Raw genomic sequence first — 16126 nt, 5'->3', positions numbered from 1 at the left:
GTCAATCCTCCCCATCTTCTCTGGGCCACTCATGATTTTGTAGACATCTTCCCTGACGTATGTCCTTCTACCAAGCTGAAGAGTCCCAGCCTACAGTTTTTCACTACAGTCACTACAGTGATTACTGTACTTTGACTACGGTCTGTTCACATGTCTCTAAGCATCCTTACTGCCTGCCTCCAAACCTTCTTCCACTCTCTATTACCCTTTCTGGGATGAAAGGACCAGAACTGTATGCAGACACTGGAAAACATTTAAACAAAGTGAAGCCAGGCCCAGGAAAGTGAAACAAAATTCTTATAAGCAAAACTGTGAGGATCTTGGGAGAACCAAGAGGGCAGGTAGAACTCTGCATGCAATGCCTTCTCATTTCTGTGTCTGGCATGGAGGAGGCAGAAAAGGGAAAATACAAATGAGTCAACTCAAAGAAAAATTAAGCAGCTTGGATGGGGATGTCAGCAAGAGAGAGTTGGTCATGGCAGTGGCCTGAAAGGCTGCAGGAGGGATTGAGATTATGAAAAACACTCAAAACCTTCTTTGGCAGGCAAGAACAACAGAAATTTTGGGTCAGAGAACATCTAGAGCCCTGTGGCAGGAGCTGGTGTCCATTCTGCAGCACCAAGAAACCGTCTACAAGCATCCACACCTGCAGGGAATAGAGCACCTGTGCAGCTTCAGGCCCCCTGCCCACGGCATCGTGCCAAGGCAGCGGCGTGGGTCCCCCCCTCAGGAGAGCAGACGGGAATCAGCAGCCAGCCTGTGCACGTACTGACACGACTCTGAGCGCCGGCGAGCGACGCGTTCTGCTCACCCGCTCCTGGCTGGTGGCAAGTCAAGCTGAGATCTGTGTGGTTGCTATGGGGAACTGTAGCTAAATGCACAAACAAGTGCCAAACAGTGCTAACTGCTCAGGGGGATTTAGAGATTCCGGGCTCTACGTGTTGCTGAGGGATGGTATCCCTTGGGGCATGGAGGCTTTTTTTAGCCTGCCAGGAAATCCAGCGCGGGACCTACTATACTTTGTATGCCAGATCCTCTGTGATGCACAAACCGGCCCTCTCCGTCATGGATTTCTGCATGGGGAGCTATTTGTTTTTCTCTATCTTAATGCTTTGGCACGATCTTACAACAGTATCTAAGCAGCCAAGGAGGCTGCTAGCGGCAAAGCTGAGACTGCACCAGATGGACAGTGTAGACCCACACGTCAGGGCTGCCAAAGCCAAAGCCGAGCAGGCAGCGAGATTCCCACAAGGCAGCAGCGGGAAGGGGAGCCCCAGCAGTGTGTGCGAGGCGGCAGCGCTCTGTGGGGAAGCAGAAGAGGGTTAGCACAGGCAGCTGCCTGCCGGGCTCCGCGCCGGGCTCCCGGGTGCTCTGCCGGCAGCCTGGCCCGGTGCATGGCGCACGAGCGCCGTGTCCAGCCCGGGGAGGGCTGCACGCCATGGTGGGCGCCGGGTGCCGCGGCGGGCTGGCCCCGTGGGCCGCCGAGGGGAATGCCTCGCAGCCCGAGCCCGCGCGGTGCTGCACTGGGCGAAGTCCCCACGTCACCGGCGGCCCCGGGCTCCCCAGGCTGCGGGCCAGCCCCGCCGAGCAGCTCCGCCTACCCAGCGGCACCACGCCGGGCCGGGCCGGGCGGAGGCAGCCGGGCGGCGGGGCGGGCGCTGGGGGCCGGGCCGGCCGGGGCCCGGGCGGGGCTGGGCGGCCGCGGGCGGGCGGAGGCGGGAGCGGGACCCCCAGGGCCGGAGCGGCCGCAGCACCCGGAGCGGGCCGGGAAAAGGTAGGGACCCGCCGGAGCGGCCAGGGGGAGCCGGGCGCTCCCCGCTCGCCGCTGTCCGGCTTGGCCGCTGCCCCGCCGGCCTCCCCCCATCCCGCGACCGCCCCCGGCCTGCGCCTCCACCGGGCCCCAGCGCGGCCCGGCCCCCGCCCCGCCGGCGCCTCCCGTCCTCCCCTCCGGACCCCGCTGGCCGCGGGCACGGGGGCTGCCGGTGCCGGGGCTGCCCTGGGCCGCGCTGGCCGGCGGCGGCTGCCCCAGGCTGGGGTGCTGCGAGCTCGGGTGTGTGCGCTCCCCTCGTGCCAGCCGCGCAAGGGCAGCGTGTGGCACTCCAGCCCTGCGTGCCCAGCTGGGTGCTCGCTGTGCCCCGTCACACAGCACACTCTGCCCTGGGAGCACTTCGGGCGCCTGGGCAGCGTGGAGCAGCTGTGCCATACCGCGGGAGCCGCCCGTCTGCTCCCCACATTGCACTTTGTGGTTGTGGTCTCTCAAGCCGTGTCTGTTCAGGCAGTGCTAAGCCGGGTGGTCACCACCAGGCCGGCAGGGAGCTGATGGTGGCTGGTGTTGCCTGGACAGCTTGTTGCAGGAGAGCACCTGGCCCTTTAGAAATTATGTGGCCGTCCCACGGTGGTTTGGCAGCGGGAGTTGGAGTTTTTGCACCCGTGAGGGTGGCACAAGTGGTTGTACACAGAGAGCAGAAGCTCAAGGCTGCAGCACTGTGCCTTTCCCGGGTGCTCCTTCGAGGGCATTCACTCGGTTCAAGGCAGCCTGAAAAGAGAAACTTAAAAGAATTCCCTGTTTGTTTTCACTCTTGCAAACACAAATCCCTCTTGCAACACTGGCAGCCTGGCCCTATTGCCTTGACACTGGAGGTGTCTCCTCCAGTGGCCCTGCCAGGAGATGTAGCTTGGGTCACCCTCAGTACTCTTGAGAGGCAGCTGCTGCTCCTCTGCTGTCCCTTTGTTGACCTTAAGTGGTACCTCAGCCGATCCTGTCATTGATGTAATTTGGCCTTTGGGTTCAAACATCTCTGCTGCTGTTCCTGCTGTTTGAAATTCTCTCTCCACTTCTGGCCTTTCATTCTCCTTGCTGTAGTACCTAGGAAGCCTGTAATTGTGTCATACGCATAAACGTCTGCTTTGAGTTTTTCATGATTCCATAACTTTCAGTTTCTTCTGAAAAGGCTTTCTTTCCCCTTCCACTGAGATTTTATCTCTTCATCTGAAAGAGTTCATAGATAGAGAATTTGCAGTTTTGCAGATGCTTTGCCAAATACCGCCTCAGTACCACGCTACAAGACGTCACCATCATCCCCCTCATCTTGACTCACTCTAGCTGTGAGTCGTGCTGGGCAGTGTCTAAATGCGTCCTGCTCGTGTGTGAGGCCTCCATAGCGCCGAGAGTGCCCACGTCTCTGAGCTGGCCTCCACTTTCTGTTCGTGACATCCTCTCTTCTCTCAGGGCCAAAGGTTTCAGTTGTCTCTCCAGCTGCTCTGCTTAGAATTAGCAGTGACATTAAAAACTAGCTTGAACATACAAGTTTTAAAGTGCTGTTGATAATGGGATAGGAGGAGCTGAGCAGTAGGGGCAGAGGAAAGGAGTGATTTTTAGAGCTTTACAGGGCACCACCTCTGCCAGCTGTCATGGGAACCATGGCTGTGTGACCTCTTGGGGTTCTGAGTGCAGATGAGGTGTCCCTGCAGTGGGTGACCTCAGATGGACTTTGTGGCAGTGGTGATGTAACCTTAGGTGGGACAGCCTGACTTGTGCTTACCTCAGCACTTCACTGCCTTAACTGATAATTTCCCTTCAACCTCTAGCAAAAGTATATTTCTAATCACATTACTCAACTCCACTTCTGAGTCACACCGTTTTTACTTTGTCTTATTTTTAGAAGTTTTCTGTGGGGAGATGAAATTTATTGCTTCCTTCTCAGGAGCACCCAGGGAGTCTGAAAGGAAGAGGTCCAGGTAGCAGCAGAGTCCCTGCTGAGGATTGAGGTTCTTTGCAGATACAGTACAGAACAGGAGTCATGGTGAGCAAAGAACAGAGTTTCCAAGTCAAAATTTCAAGTTATTTCCAGATTTCTGGACTCCCCACCCAAAGCATCATAATGGGCTTCTGTCCAAAAGTTATCTTGAAGAATATTGTTCAGAGTGCAAAATCAAGTGCTACAGTACTGGTTAAGGAATGTCCTTGTAGTCCCAGTTCAACTTGTTTTGGATATGTACTCAAGGTGTAATAACTAATTTTGTAATTGTATGCTACTCACCACCTGTAGCCCAGCCACAGGTACTGCACATCAATGGTGATTCTGCTCTTGGGGTTTTGTCTGTTCCTTATTCTAAGTTGTATAATTTTAGCCTGTCTGCAAAACTGGGAAAAGACCCAACCATGTACCTTGGGGTGGGAGAAGACAGGGCTTTGTAACACAGCCTGTAAGGTGTGTGCTGCCACAGCCTACAGAATTTGGGAAACTCTGGTCTCCCAAGCTGGTGTTCTGGCCTTTGTATGCTTGGCACCCCACTGCCAGAGATTAAATATCCATCACAGTCATCTTGCTCACATGTTGTGGCAAGGTGTTCTGCTTTGCATTAAAAATTGATGCTGTGCTCTAGTTTCCAGATCATTTCCATTTGCTTGCTGTCTGGCTCAGCACGAGCTCCTCTTGCTTCCTTGCCACGCCACTCTTAACCCACACAAACACCACCAGCCTGGCCTCAGACACGTCCTGCAACAGAGCAGGTGAGAGCCCTGACAGCCAGAGCCCAGCTGGAGAGAAGTAGTGGTTTGAATGACTTGTGTGGTGTACTGCAGAGCTCCTGTGCCACACAGGTGTGGTGGGAGGCCAGAGCTTGCTTAAGCAGCCCTTTACTTGATAGTCCTGGTTCTTCAGGGATCGGTGATCCAACCAAAAATGTATTCATATCAATGGGTGTTGATCTGTCAGGTCACAGACAAAGCAAAAGAAGCTATTTCTTTTTAGAGTGAGAAGATTCCTCTTCCTCCTGGGAGCTGTGTGGCTTTAGGAGGTGAAGTGCAGAAGAGCTCTCATGTTTCCCACTTTGTGAAGCTCAGCTGGATCTGAGGGATCTGCTGGGACAAGCAGCATGTCCTATCAAGAAGCTGCAGTGTCCAGCATTCCCTGGTGGGAGAAGGCTCCTCTCCTCAGCACCATCAGCTGGGGGTTTGCCCTGCTTGCTGCGTTGTCCATTCTGTTGGGATTCACAGGATCAGCTCTGCATTTGCTGGAGCCACAGTCCCTGCATTGGCACCATCTCCAGCTGGGGCCCAGGCAGCCTGGCTCAACGGGGTATTGTTTATTCCACCAGGAATGTGCAGGCGAGCAGGGACCTTGGGGAGCTTTACAGAGCAGCATGTTCTGCTCTGAGCAGGGAGTGGGGGTGGCCACAGCTCTGAAGGCTGGTGGGAGCAGTCACAGCGTGCTGGTGTGCAGGTAATGTCCTCTCCTAAAAGTGTGAATGAGGACAGTGCAGGCTGTGCAGATGCATTGGGGTATGGAGGAGGGAAGGAGGGCTATCAGGATTTGCAGAACACAGGGAGGAACGGAGGAAAAAGGTAGAAATGTTTAGTATGTGCTTAGTAAGCTTTTGTTCTTGACACAATGGTGTGAGAAGCCAAGCATAACTGCTGATTCCTCCCACTGTGTGCTGGGTACTAATCCTGCAGCCTAGAGCACAGCAAGAGCTGCAGCAGATCTCTTGTCAAAGCCAGTCCTCCAGCAGCTGAAGGGTGCACTGAGCTTGAGGGGTATCTCTGTCACTGGGGTGGATTGTGTTTTCAGTGAACAGACACTGAGCTACAATGAGTGGAAGAGAGTATGAAAAGGCCTAGGTGAAATGCAAGGTGTTTTTCAATTTTTAAGAAGATCACTGACAGCATTTGTTTAATATTTTTAATATTAATTTCTCTAGTCATTTTGTGACAGGCTTGTCTTTGTACATTTCTGGGAGTATGACCATTTCAATATGACCTGCTCATGCAGGTTCTAAAGTTCTTACAGAGATTGAGACATCCACTGGACAAGAATCCACTTGTCCCTCTTGTGCATATCCTGCATGCCTGTGGAAGCCCACATGGCATCTTTTGGTCTGTTCGGTGAAATGTTAGTTTTTCAGTTACAGTGCAGTCATACTCTCCATAGTCAGTTCTAAGAGTGCTGCTTCTTGAGTGAGAAGCTGGAATGTATTATTTAGTGCAGAAACAAGTGGCAATAGCACCTGTTAAGTTTGGTTTCCTTGCTGCTTAATTTGTGGCATCCATCCGTTATTGTTTTTTATCTCATGGTCTGAGCAGTGCTTTGGGATAGGAGTGGATTAGCTGCCCTCAAACCCTTTGAGTCTCCCTTTTTGCTGGGGCTGTAATACTTCTTGTAATCAGCCTAAATGGCCTCTTCGCGTTGCTGCCTTATCTCTTAAGTGCTTAAAATCCTTGCTTCTGCATCTTTAGTAGTCCTGCCTCCATCTAAGTGATGGTACTTCTAGCAAGTGCCTGACAATTACATTTGATGCTGGTGGGTCCGTTATTTGGGATTTCTTACCCTGCACAATTTCAGCTGCAAGAAAAGCAGGGATAGAAGAAGTTGTCAGAGTCTGTGTGCAAATGCCATTTCTTGGCTGACCCAGTCTGTGCTGAAGATCTCAAAACAATATTGTAACAGAGTTAACAGCTATCATTTCATTCTGGTCCCTGCTTCCATCAGCCCACGCTGGACGAGACACACTCCAGAGCTAACAGCAAAATGGGATAAGCACTCTTCCATGAAGGTAATGTTAGTGTGTGCTGAGCATGCATGCCTGCAGACTGGGGGGAGTGATTAATGCACTGGGAATCCACTCTCTGCCCTGCTGCACAATGCTGTTGTGTCAGGCGCAGAGCTCGGCAGCAGGCAGGCTGTGGTCAGGCGCCAGGAACACGTTACCTGGTTTGTGCAGGATCAGGCAGTGAGACAGAGCCTGTGTGTTCTCAGCAGGGCGAGTTCCTGCTGCGCCACAGCTTCATACTTGCACAGTGAGGCTCTCTTTGGATGCGGCTCTGCTGCTGGGCGGGGGCAGGAGCCCTGCGATCCGCACTCCTGAGCTCCCCCAGCCTGAAATCCCAGAGTTTGCCCCATTGTGGCACAGCTCTCCTCCTTCCCTCTGGCAGGCAGGGATCACCCATCCTTGAGGTGAGAGGTGCTTGGCCAGCTGTCAGGAGCCGTGACTCACCGGGGATCACAGGCTGAGCCCTGCTCTCCCTGCAATCTGCTTTTCCTTCTGGAGCCTCTGTGTGAGCTGTTGCTGAGTGCTTGTTTTCTAGGGTGGATCTGGAAGAAGGTCGGGTCCACTATTAAGCCTGAAGAGTTGGACTCAGTAAGTTTCCAGTCTGGAATATGCTGGGAGGCTTCCTTCTCTAGGTGGGGGTTTGTAGAAAATGTTGGCAGGCAGCACTACAGGGAGTAAGACAAGGCCAAGGCCCTGGAAAATGTAACATTTTGTGTTCAATTCATGTCATGGAGCAAGCAAGCTCCACAAGACTGATTCACTGCTTGCAAATACAGGAGCATACTGTCCATAATCCAATGGAGTCAGGGAGTGATCTTGCTCTTCTTGGTACTGCTGAGGGAACATGAGCCTGTTGGGATTCTTTTTTTGGCAGTTTCAGAAGTTGCTTCACGCTTTCTTACAAGTTGCCTCTCAGGGAATGCTTTGGACATGAGTAGGTTAGTGGTTTATTATAACTAATATAATTAGTTTATATAATTGATATATACATGCTGTAGCTATTACAGTCCTGCCTGTCCCTCTCTATCTTCGCCTCATTGGAAAATCTTGCACATTTTAATGATGAGTCCCCAGAGCTGCACGTGTGTTAAAGGAAGTGACACTCCTGTTCTCATGGGTGGGATCAGTGGCAGGGCTGTATTCTCAGCACCAATGACTGTAGCAGAGCCAGGTTTGGGTCTGCAGCACACTTACTGTAATCTTTGCATGCCTCTGCCCATTCTTACATTACACTTTTGACAGAAGACATACAAGAAATCTCACTGTACCATCATGTGCTCCTGGAGGAACTACCCCAAGGCAGCAATTGTGCCTGCAATATTTTTTTCCCCTCTTTGTCCAGTGCTGCTGTGAATTTGAATATTCAGAGTATGGCAAGGATTCCTGGGAGCCTGAGCTCAGCTGACAGCCTGTCTGGGGGTGGGAGTAGCCTGGGTGCCTGCAAGGGGCTGCTGCTGCTGTGCCTGCTGCTGCTCCTGTTCCCATGAGAACATGCAGCAGCACGCCCCAGGCACCCCACCTCAACAGCAGACTGATCCTTACTTGTCTTTGGTATTTTTAAGCTAATTGATAGCTCTTCCATCTTTTTCCTTGCTCCGCATGGTCATGTTTTTAATACTGTTACTCCTTCTGCCTCAGTGGGTTTCTGCTATCCTGAACTGCAGCTCTTTGTGCTCCTGATTCACTCCAGTCCATTCATCTCTTTTTGGTGGCAGAGTGCTGTCTGCTGCTGGATATTGGGCTCTTTGTTTGTACAGCCAGCACAAAGCTGGTGACAAAGGGACAGCCTGTGTCCCAAGGAGCCCACGTGCGATGGGGAAGGCAGTGGAGAGCAATAGGAGTGACAGACAGACAGGATGGCAGAGGTGAGGGTGGCGAGGGGCACAGCGTGCTGGCTGCAGCAGAGGAATGGCTGGGGGCGGGGAGAGACGTGGTGAGGAAGCTGTTCCTGCTGAGTACAAACCCGCTTTGTTCCCAGGAGGTGAGTCGGACTGGATAAACAGAATGGTCCCGTCAGCAGAAAGCCTTTCCCTGCCTGGATCCCCCACTGGCACTCCCACTGGAAGTTGGCTGCACCTCGTTAGCAGGGACATATTTCTCCTGCCTGTGTTAGCTTCCCCTCTATCTGACTCTCCGGGGCTCAGGTGGGCTGTGTGTGGCTGTACGGGGAAAGGCTGCCCTTGGGGGTCGTGTGTTTGTGTTTTGTGGAGTTGTCACTTTCTGCCCAAGACTGGGCAGGGGGTTCGCAAGCTGACACGGGACGGGTGTCAGCGGCTTGGAGCGGGACTGCTGCCGGTGCGCTTGGAGCCGCTCTGGGGAGGGAGGAGAGCGTATCCCACAGCAGGGCAGGTGTGTCCACACGGACAGAACGGGGCTGGGTGTGATGTGGGAGGGAGGCAGCCCGTGCCAAGGGCGCTGGTGGGGAGGACGCCGATGTCCCCGCGTCGCAGAGGGCAGGGCCCTGAAAGCACCGCCGAGAGGTGTTGGCAGCGCTGTCCTGTGCCTGCATTTGCAGTGGGTCTGAAAGTGAAAGCAGACTCACTGGTCTGAGGTGACAGTGAGGAATTCTGATTGCTTTGGATGGATGAACTTTTCTGTTCCTATCCTGAGGAATTTGGGAGGAGGCAGAGGAGCAGCTTAAGCTGCAGGACTGCTGCTGCCTTGGTGCAGTGTACTTCCATGACAGTGAGGCTGAAAAGCAGAAATTATACAGAAGAGTGTCCTCAACAGCCACTTCCCAGAGTAAGGGGGGATCCAGGACATAGCCCTTGACAAGGAGGTCTTTGCCTGCTTTCAGGTCTCCTGCCAGGAGGAATTTTAGCCTTGGCTCCCAGAACCTTGAATGGGGTCTGTATCCTCATCTCAGTCTGACTTCTGCCTAGAGCAATGGTGGGGCCACCCAGGGAATGTCTGAGCCAGGTACCTAGAAGGCAGAAAGGATATTTCCAGTCAGGTCTGAAAATGAGGATGGTAGTATGAGCTTGCCTGAGTGGACTTTGTGCCTCTTCTCTTGCTGGGCCACAATTGTGGTGCTGGTTCAGCATGCAGTTCCTGTGGCCCTGAGTGGTGGCATGGGGAGGGGGATTCCTGTGCTCATCCTGCCAGAGAATGTGTGGTAGGACATGCAGGTGGGTGGTGCTGGCTGCCCACCAGGCCCTGTCAGGCTGAGCCGTGCCCCACATGTCAGGGAAATGCTGAGCTTCCTCCCCTCCTCCTGCTTCCTTCCTGATGGGAATTCACTTCCAGATTTCTTGCTGCTTGTCCCCCTTCTTGCAACACAAACACACGATCCTACAGAGATAGGCACCGGGGTTGGACAAGGCAGGTTAGACCATGGGGGCTGCTGCATTGCTGCCTCTGTTCTCAGGAAGGGTTTTACTTCCTGGGCTTATCTCTGCTAATTTCATGTGTTTCTGCGTGCTGACAAATTTCTCTTTGTCTCAGCCTTAGGCACTGACCTGCCTTCAGACCCTGCAACAATGGAGGCTGGCTCTGTGGTGCGGGCAGTCTTTGATTTCTGTCCCAGCGTCTCTGAAGAGCTGCCCCTCTTCGTGGGAGATGTCATCGAGGTGTTGGCTGTGGTGGACGAGTTCTGGCTCCTTGGCAAGAAGGAAGGTGTCACAGGTGAGAGCTGGAAATGCCTGCACCTGGGTCTGTGCAAGTGCCTGCTAAATGTGCACTCCATGAGCACATCTTCCCTTGGTGGGGAAGGACCTGGTTTGATTTACTGAATCTTTCATGGGCTTTGATTGGGACTGAGAGTGCAAGTTGCCACTGGTCTCCTGCCAGCTTTGTGTCAAGTACTCAGACAAACTTGTGTGTTGTTTTTTGAGAGAGGTTAGTGGAGAGTCAGTTCTCGAGGAGATAGGAGCTTCACAATACTGGTTGTTCCAGTCTCTGTGGAGAGACTGCCCATTTCCTGGCTAGTTTATGTGCTGACCTGCTGTGGCAGTAGAAGGGGAGAAAGGAAACAGATGCACTCAGAGTGGAAATGCATCCACTCTGGAAACCAGTCCAAGTGACCTTGTCAGTGGAGATAGAACAACAGTGACCATGTGTGTCCCCCCAAGCCCTCTGATTCAGCCCCACTTCCTCCTTTCTGCTTCAAAGCATCCTCCTGCACAAATTGCCATCAATATCTTGGTGCCTGGAATGGTGTACAACTATGTTAAACTTTTAGGGGGGTGTGAGAAACCTCTGAAGCAGCAGAATGCTCTTAGTGAAACACTAAGAGCCTCACAGTCTCTGTTTAGGCAGCTCTTTCTCATCTTAATCCTGATGTTAAGAAGATGTGTGAGCTTTGGGGAGATGAAAGCCAGGCCACTTCAAAGCATAAGCCTGCCTCTCTCTTCAGCAGAGGGTGGGACTGATTTCATCCCTGGCTGTAGAGATGGGGCTGGTCTTGTAGCAGCAGCCTGGTCTCTCCTGACAGCCACAAGCTGTGTACTGTCTGAAACAAAGGTGGACAGGAGCACTTCCCTCCTGTGCTCCATGTCACTGATAAGTGGCACGGAATGAGCATGTGCCTGACCCTGTTGCTGCTGGTGAAGTCACTGGGCAAGGATTATATGTGCAGTTCTCAACAGAGTTTTGTCTCCCAGCATAACTGGTGAGGTTGTTATATGGAAGATGAAGCTATTAAGGAATAACAAACAGATGTGTGTCATAGCTCAAAGATAAAGAAACATGCTGAAGTCAAACTGAATGTTTTTAGTGACCTTTATCTCAAAACCCAATTGCATTCCTGCTTTCCCTTGGAACAGCTGTTGTAGTTTTCTGCCCAGCTTTCTAAGTTAAAGTTATAGGGAATTGAAAAAGCACTTTATAATAGAAACTGTGGAGGTGTTGCAGCCTAGTACTCATTACTCTGTGGAATAATTACTGTATAACTCCATGTACAGTGATTCCTTTCTTACAGCATTATGTTGTTTCCATGTACAAAGCAGGAAACTAAGATAAGGAAAAAGAGAGTTGGTTAAAACTGTGAAGGAAGCAGCAGAGAATAGCAAGTGTCAAATTGCCTAAACACAGTGTGAAGCTCTGGGTGTCTAGGATATGGTGTTTCCAGGTTTTATTAGAAAATATTTGGTCACCCAGAGGCAATGCTGAGTGTGGTACTAGCCCATACTTCATCATATCCCTTTGCCTCAAATTATATAAGAAATATATAATTTTTAGTGGCCTTTGCAGTGAGCTCTGCCATGTCATGTGCTCTCAGGACTGAAATTAGTATCTGATGGGTATCATCTGGTGGCCAACAAATGTGCTATGGTGAAACAGATCCTCAGAATGAGAGTGGGGAAGGTCCCTGGAGTCCCAGCAGTGCTGAGGCTGTGACAGAGCCTGTGACTCACAGGTGTGGCCATCCCATTCAGGGTGGCAGCCTGAGTTCTGTGCTGAGGCTGCACAGGGGCCAAGCCCTGTGGAGGAAGGAGCACCAAGTGGATTTGCCCAGTCAGAAGACACTGCTCCCATGATCCAGCACTGCTGGATCCCTTGGTCCTCACCATGGGTCTGAGCTGGGAAGGAAGCAGTAAGGGCAGAGAAAACCCAGGATGTCTGTTCCTGGAAGCTCCATGCTGATGGCACAGTCCCAGCAATGCACACAGCCTGTGGTTGCCTGGAGTGAGCCAAGGGCTCAAAGCTTTTTGTTCTCTGTTAGCTCTTAAGTACTTAAGTACTTAAAACCCCAGGAATTCCTGGCTCCCAAACTTGTTCTTCTTCCACCAGGCTATTGAGGCACCCAGGGTAACTGGGTATTTTCCTTTAGCCAGAGACGAATAGATCCCAAAAACTGGAAGGAGGGTGGCAGTGGTGGTGGGTCACAGGAAAGACTCATTGCTGACAGCTCATTCTCCTTTTAGGGCAGTTTCCTAGCAGCTTTGTTGAACCTGTGGATATTCCCCCTTTGAAGCAGGGAGAAAAACTGCTTGTTTGTACCAATGACTTCACATCTCAAGAGCCAGGGAGCTTGTCATTGCAGAGAGGTAATCTCCATTCCCTTCCTTTGTTTTGCACCTCAAAAGCCTCACCTGTCCTTCCAGATGGATGAACCTAGTCACAGCATCCTGCCTAGTGTGACAGAAGAAAGAGGTGAATCTCCTAATTCCTCATGACATAGGTCATGTCAAATCCACCATGGTCCTCTAGGCTTCTGCCACTTCGATACAGGTTTCTCATGATCTGTCATTACTCATGAAACTCCAAAAATTGGCATCACCTGGTCACAGTAAATTTACAATTGCCTTTTAACTGACCCCTAATCTCCAAATCTTAGACTTGCATTTGGGGGAGAATGAAATCCTCAGTGTACCTGCACGGCTTTGCAGCCAAACTGTGTATCTTAGATGTACAAGAGGCTGTTGACACTTCATGCCTTAATCCCATCCTGTGCTTGTGTGCATCCCCAGCATGCACTGTGCTATAACAGAGTGCCAGTCCTCACCCACAGCCAGGAGGGAAATGGGGAGGCAGGAATAAGAGGTGGGAAGCAATAATGAGAGCAGTTTTGAACTGATGTGTCTCATTCTCTGCAGGAGACTTGGTGATCCTGGGGGGGCCCCTGGCCTCCAGCTGGCTCCAGGGCCGAAGCAGCTGGGGTTCCAAGGGCTTTTTCCCCTCATCATGTGTGAGGGAGCTGTGCCTTTCCGTTCGGAGACGTCAGCTGTCCCAGAGCCCTCTCCTGGAGGTGCCTGCCTACTCCTTGGGCCAAGCCCAGGCCCTGATGGACCTGTCTGCTCAGCTGGACGAGGAACTGGACTTCAGGGAAGGGGATGTGATCAACATTATTGGTGTCCCAGAGCCTGGCTGGTTTGAGGGTGAGCTCAGAGGCTGCAGGGGCATCTTCCCAGAGGGTTTTGTGGAACTGCTTACTCCTCTGCGAGCACCAGGAACCTCAGTGGATCCAGAACCCACAGGGACTTGTGACACCAATGGCACAGTAGAGATGCCCCACAAAGATGACAAGGAGCCAGGGGGTACTTATGGTGTTGCCCTCTATCAGTTCCAAGCCCTGGAGTCCAAGGAACTGGATTTTGATGTGGGTGACAGGATTCGGATTGTAGGCATTCTGGAGGATGGCTGGCTGGAGGGGGAGCTGAGAGGAAGACGTGGCATCTTTCCACACAGATTTGTGAGGCTGGAAGCCTCTGAGTCTTGCTTGGAAAAGGTGAGTGGTGGGGATCTGCAAGGTGGAGGCAGTTGTGGATTGAACACCCATCAAGATCCAGAAATCACTTGCTCTGAAACTCCTCCTTTGCCCCAGAAAGATAGCAGGGAAAAGGAAGGTGGTTTGGCTGCAGATCCTGAGCCTGCCACCATTTTGTCTCACAAGGCAGAGAGGTCAGAGGATCCTCTTGGCACTGACTTGAGACAGCACCAGGCCTTTCCCAGCACAGGACAGCAAGAGCCGCATCCTGAAGGCACAGTGGGCTCAGTCCCCTCTAACCACACCAAGTCAGTCAATGGCATTCACCCCTCTGCCCAGCTGCCTCCCCCACAGGGCAACAGGCCTGGCCAAGCAGGTGAGCTGGAGCCTGGAGGGACTACTTCAGCCACCCCAGGAAACTCAGAAAGTCACTCCCTCCCTAAGCATGATGGAGACAGCCCCACTGTGCCCCTGCAGGCACCCCACTTCCCCCAAAATCCTTGCAGGAGCCAAGCGATTTCATCCACTAATAGCTGGGCAGCATCTGAGCCCCAGGAGAGCCAGAGCAGGACCCAGGACCTGGACAATTGGATGGACAGTAAACTGGAGAAGTCCAAGCCCTGTCCCAGCTTAGGAAGTGCCCAGGTGAGCCTGGACACACGGGCTGGGAGCTGGGGGGAGTGCTGCCCTCTTGCAGTGCAGGGGGACAGCTGCACGGACCTGGACTCCAAACTGACGGAGCAGCTGGCCCAGTTTGAGAAGAGCCTGTCAGGTACTGGTGCGGAGCAGGACAAGGTGTCCCGTCACTTCTCCATCTTGGACTACAGCTCTGAGAAGGACATTGTCCGTGGGTCTCCTGAATCTGTGTCCCTCTCCAGGCAGGCAGAGAGGAGAAGGGCCCTGAGGCCGCCCCCTCCTCGGCCCAGCAGCCTGGTGACAGCCGCCGTGCAGGTGCAGGGTGGGCAGGTGCCCAAAGGCAGGGCTCTGTCCTTCTCGGTCAGACCCTCCCGGCCTGCGCCCCGGCCTCCACCCAGCAACCAGCGGAAACACGTGGCCCCTGCACAGCCTCAGCCCTGCACCCCAGAGCAGCGGCTGGAGGAGGGATGTGAGGACTTGACACAGGCAGGATCAGCCTCCTCCAGCTCCATCCTGCTGACTAGAATTGGAGAGGTGGAGAGAGATCTGGAGGCGTACAGCAAGACCCGTGCCGAGCTAAGCCTGATGCTGGAGGAGCAGCAGGATGAGCTGGTAAGAGCAGAGACCATGGAGAACCTTGATTTCTGTGACTCCAACATTGAGAGCCTCAGCATGGAGCTGCAGGAGTTGAGAGGTGAGTCTGCAACAGTGTGGGATGGGGAATGCTTCAGGAGCACAGGTGCCTCTGCTGTTTTACAGACACTGTTAAAGGCAGTCTTTTATACCCTTTAATTCTTGATTTTGATAATTTTGTAAGTACTGTTGCAGTATATATCATCATGATTTTGCCTTGGAGAATCACTGCGTCTTTCTCGGGATATCCCTTTGCCCTGATCTTCCCCACCCCCTTTTTCTTCCAACTGTCCCATCTCTTCCAGCCCCACCATACATCCAGAGCTTTCATCTCATCTACTCCCTGTATGTCCATGATGAAAAGCAAAAGCACTGCTGCTGCAGTTCCAACCTCCCTGCCTCATCCCCTCTATCTGTAGGGGAGTGAGCAGCAACTTCAAGGCTGGGGGTCCTGCAGTTGAGATTTGAGTTGGTGTCTGTGCTGTGACTGCTCTCAACCTGTCAGGGCACTGGGTTTCCTGTGCTTTCTGCTCTGGTGCTGATACAGACCTGTGGGGATTTGTTATTCATATGAGAAGGGGTGCACGGAAGGGGACTGAACCTGACCTGGGAGTGGGATGGATTACTGGGCAAAAAGTAAAACCTGCCCCTGTGCTCCTGCCATCCATGAAGTTCCGGACAAGAAAACAGGACTATTCTGTTGGTAACAGCAGCAAAGAGCTTACAATTGTGGCATATCTGTAGCTGAAAATGAGACTTTTGTTCTTGCACCCCAGAAAAAAATTACTCAGAAAAGAGGAATTTCCCATGATTATATCAGCACATTTGGTCTCTGAAACCTGAAGATGCCACGTAAAGATCAGTGCTGTTAATTATGCTACACTTGATATTACAGTAGACAAATGGAAAGATGGAATCACATACATCATCTCCCACAGTTCCTTCCCAGGCTTCTCCCACGAGCTCTGACACTGCAGTTCTGTCACTGAAACCCACGACGTGCAGGAAATGTGGGCACTGCATGCGGGAGATGGAGTGAAATGCCAGCTCCTGCCTGGGAGTTGCTCACTCTGACTTCATTGCCTCCATCCTCCCACTGCTTAATCAGCACTGGGAGCCCAGGGACTTGCTTCATGATCGTGTCAGAGGCAGAGCACG

General features: G+C 52.5%; 1 protein-coding gene across 2 annotated transcripts in view; it reads left to right on the top strand.

Annotated features, from left to right (window-relative positions):
- The first annotated feature begins 1681 nt into the window (after positions 1-1681).
- DNMBP (dynamin binding protein) overlaps positions 1682-16126 on the top strand; it is a 33126-nt gene continuing 18681 nt past the window's right edge. For both annotated transcript variants that reach the window (XM_064716777.1, XM_064716776.1), the window contains exons 1-4: positions 1682-1774; positions 9997-10176; positions 12417-12539; positions 13089-15029. In XM_064716777.1, coding sequence (XP_064572847.1) covers positions 10032-10176; positions 12417-12539; positions 13089-15029 — 2209 coding nt within the window. In that variant the 5' untranslated portion in view covers positions 1682-1774; positions 9997-10031. The remainder of the gene's footprint in view (positions 1775-9996; positions 10177-12416; positions 12540-13088; positions 15030-16126) is intronic.

Source organism: Zonotrichia leucophrys, chromosome 6 (genome assembly GCF_028769735.1).
Source record: "Zonotrichia leucophrys gambelii isolate GWCS_2022_RI chromosome 6, RI_Zleu_2.0, whole genome shotgun sequence".
Lineage (NCBI taxonomy): Eukaryota > Metazoa > Chordata > Aves > Passeriformes > Passerellidae > Zonotrichia > Zonotrichia leucophrys.
Note: the sequence above shows the minus strand (reverse complement) of the source record. Positions and strands in the feature narration are given on the sequence as shown.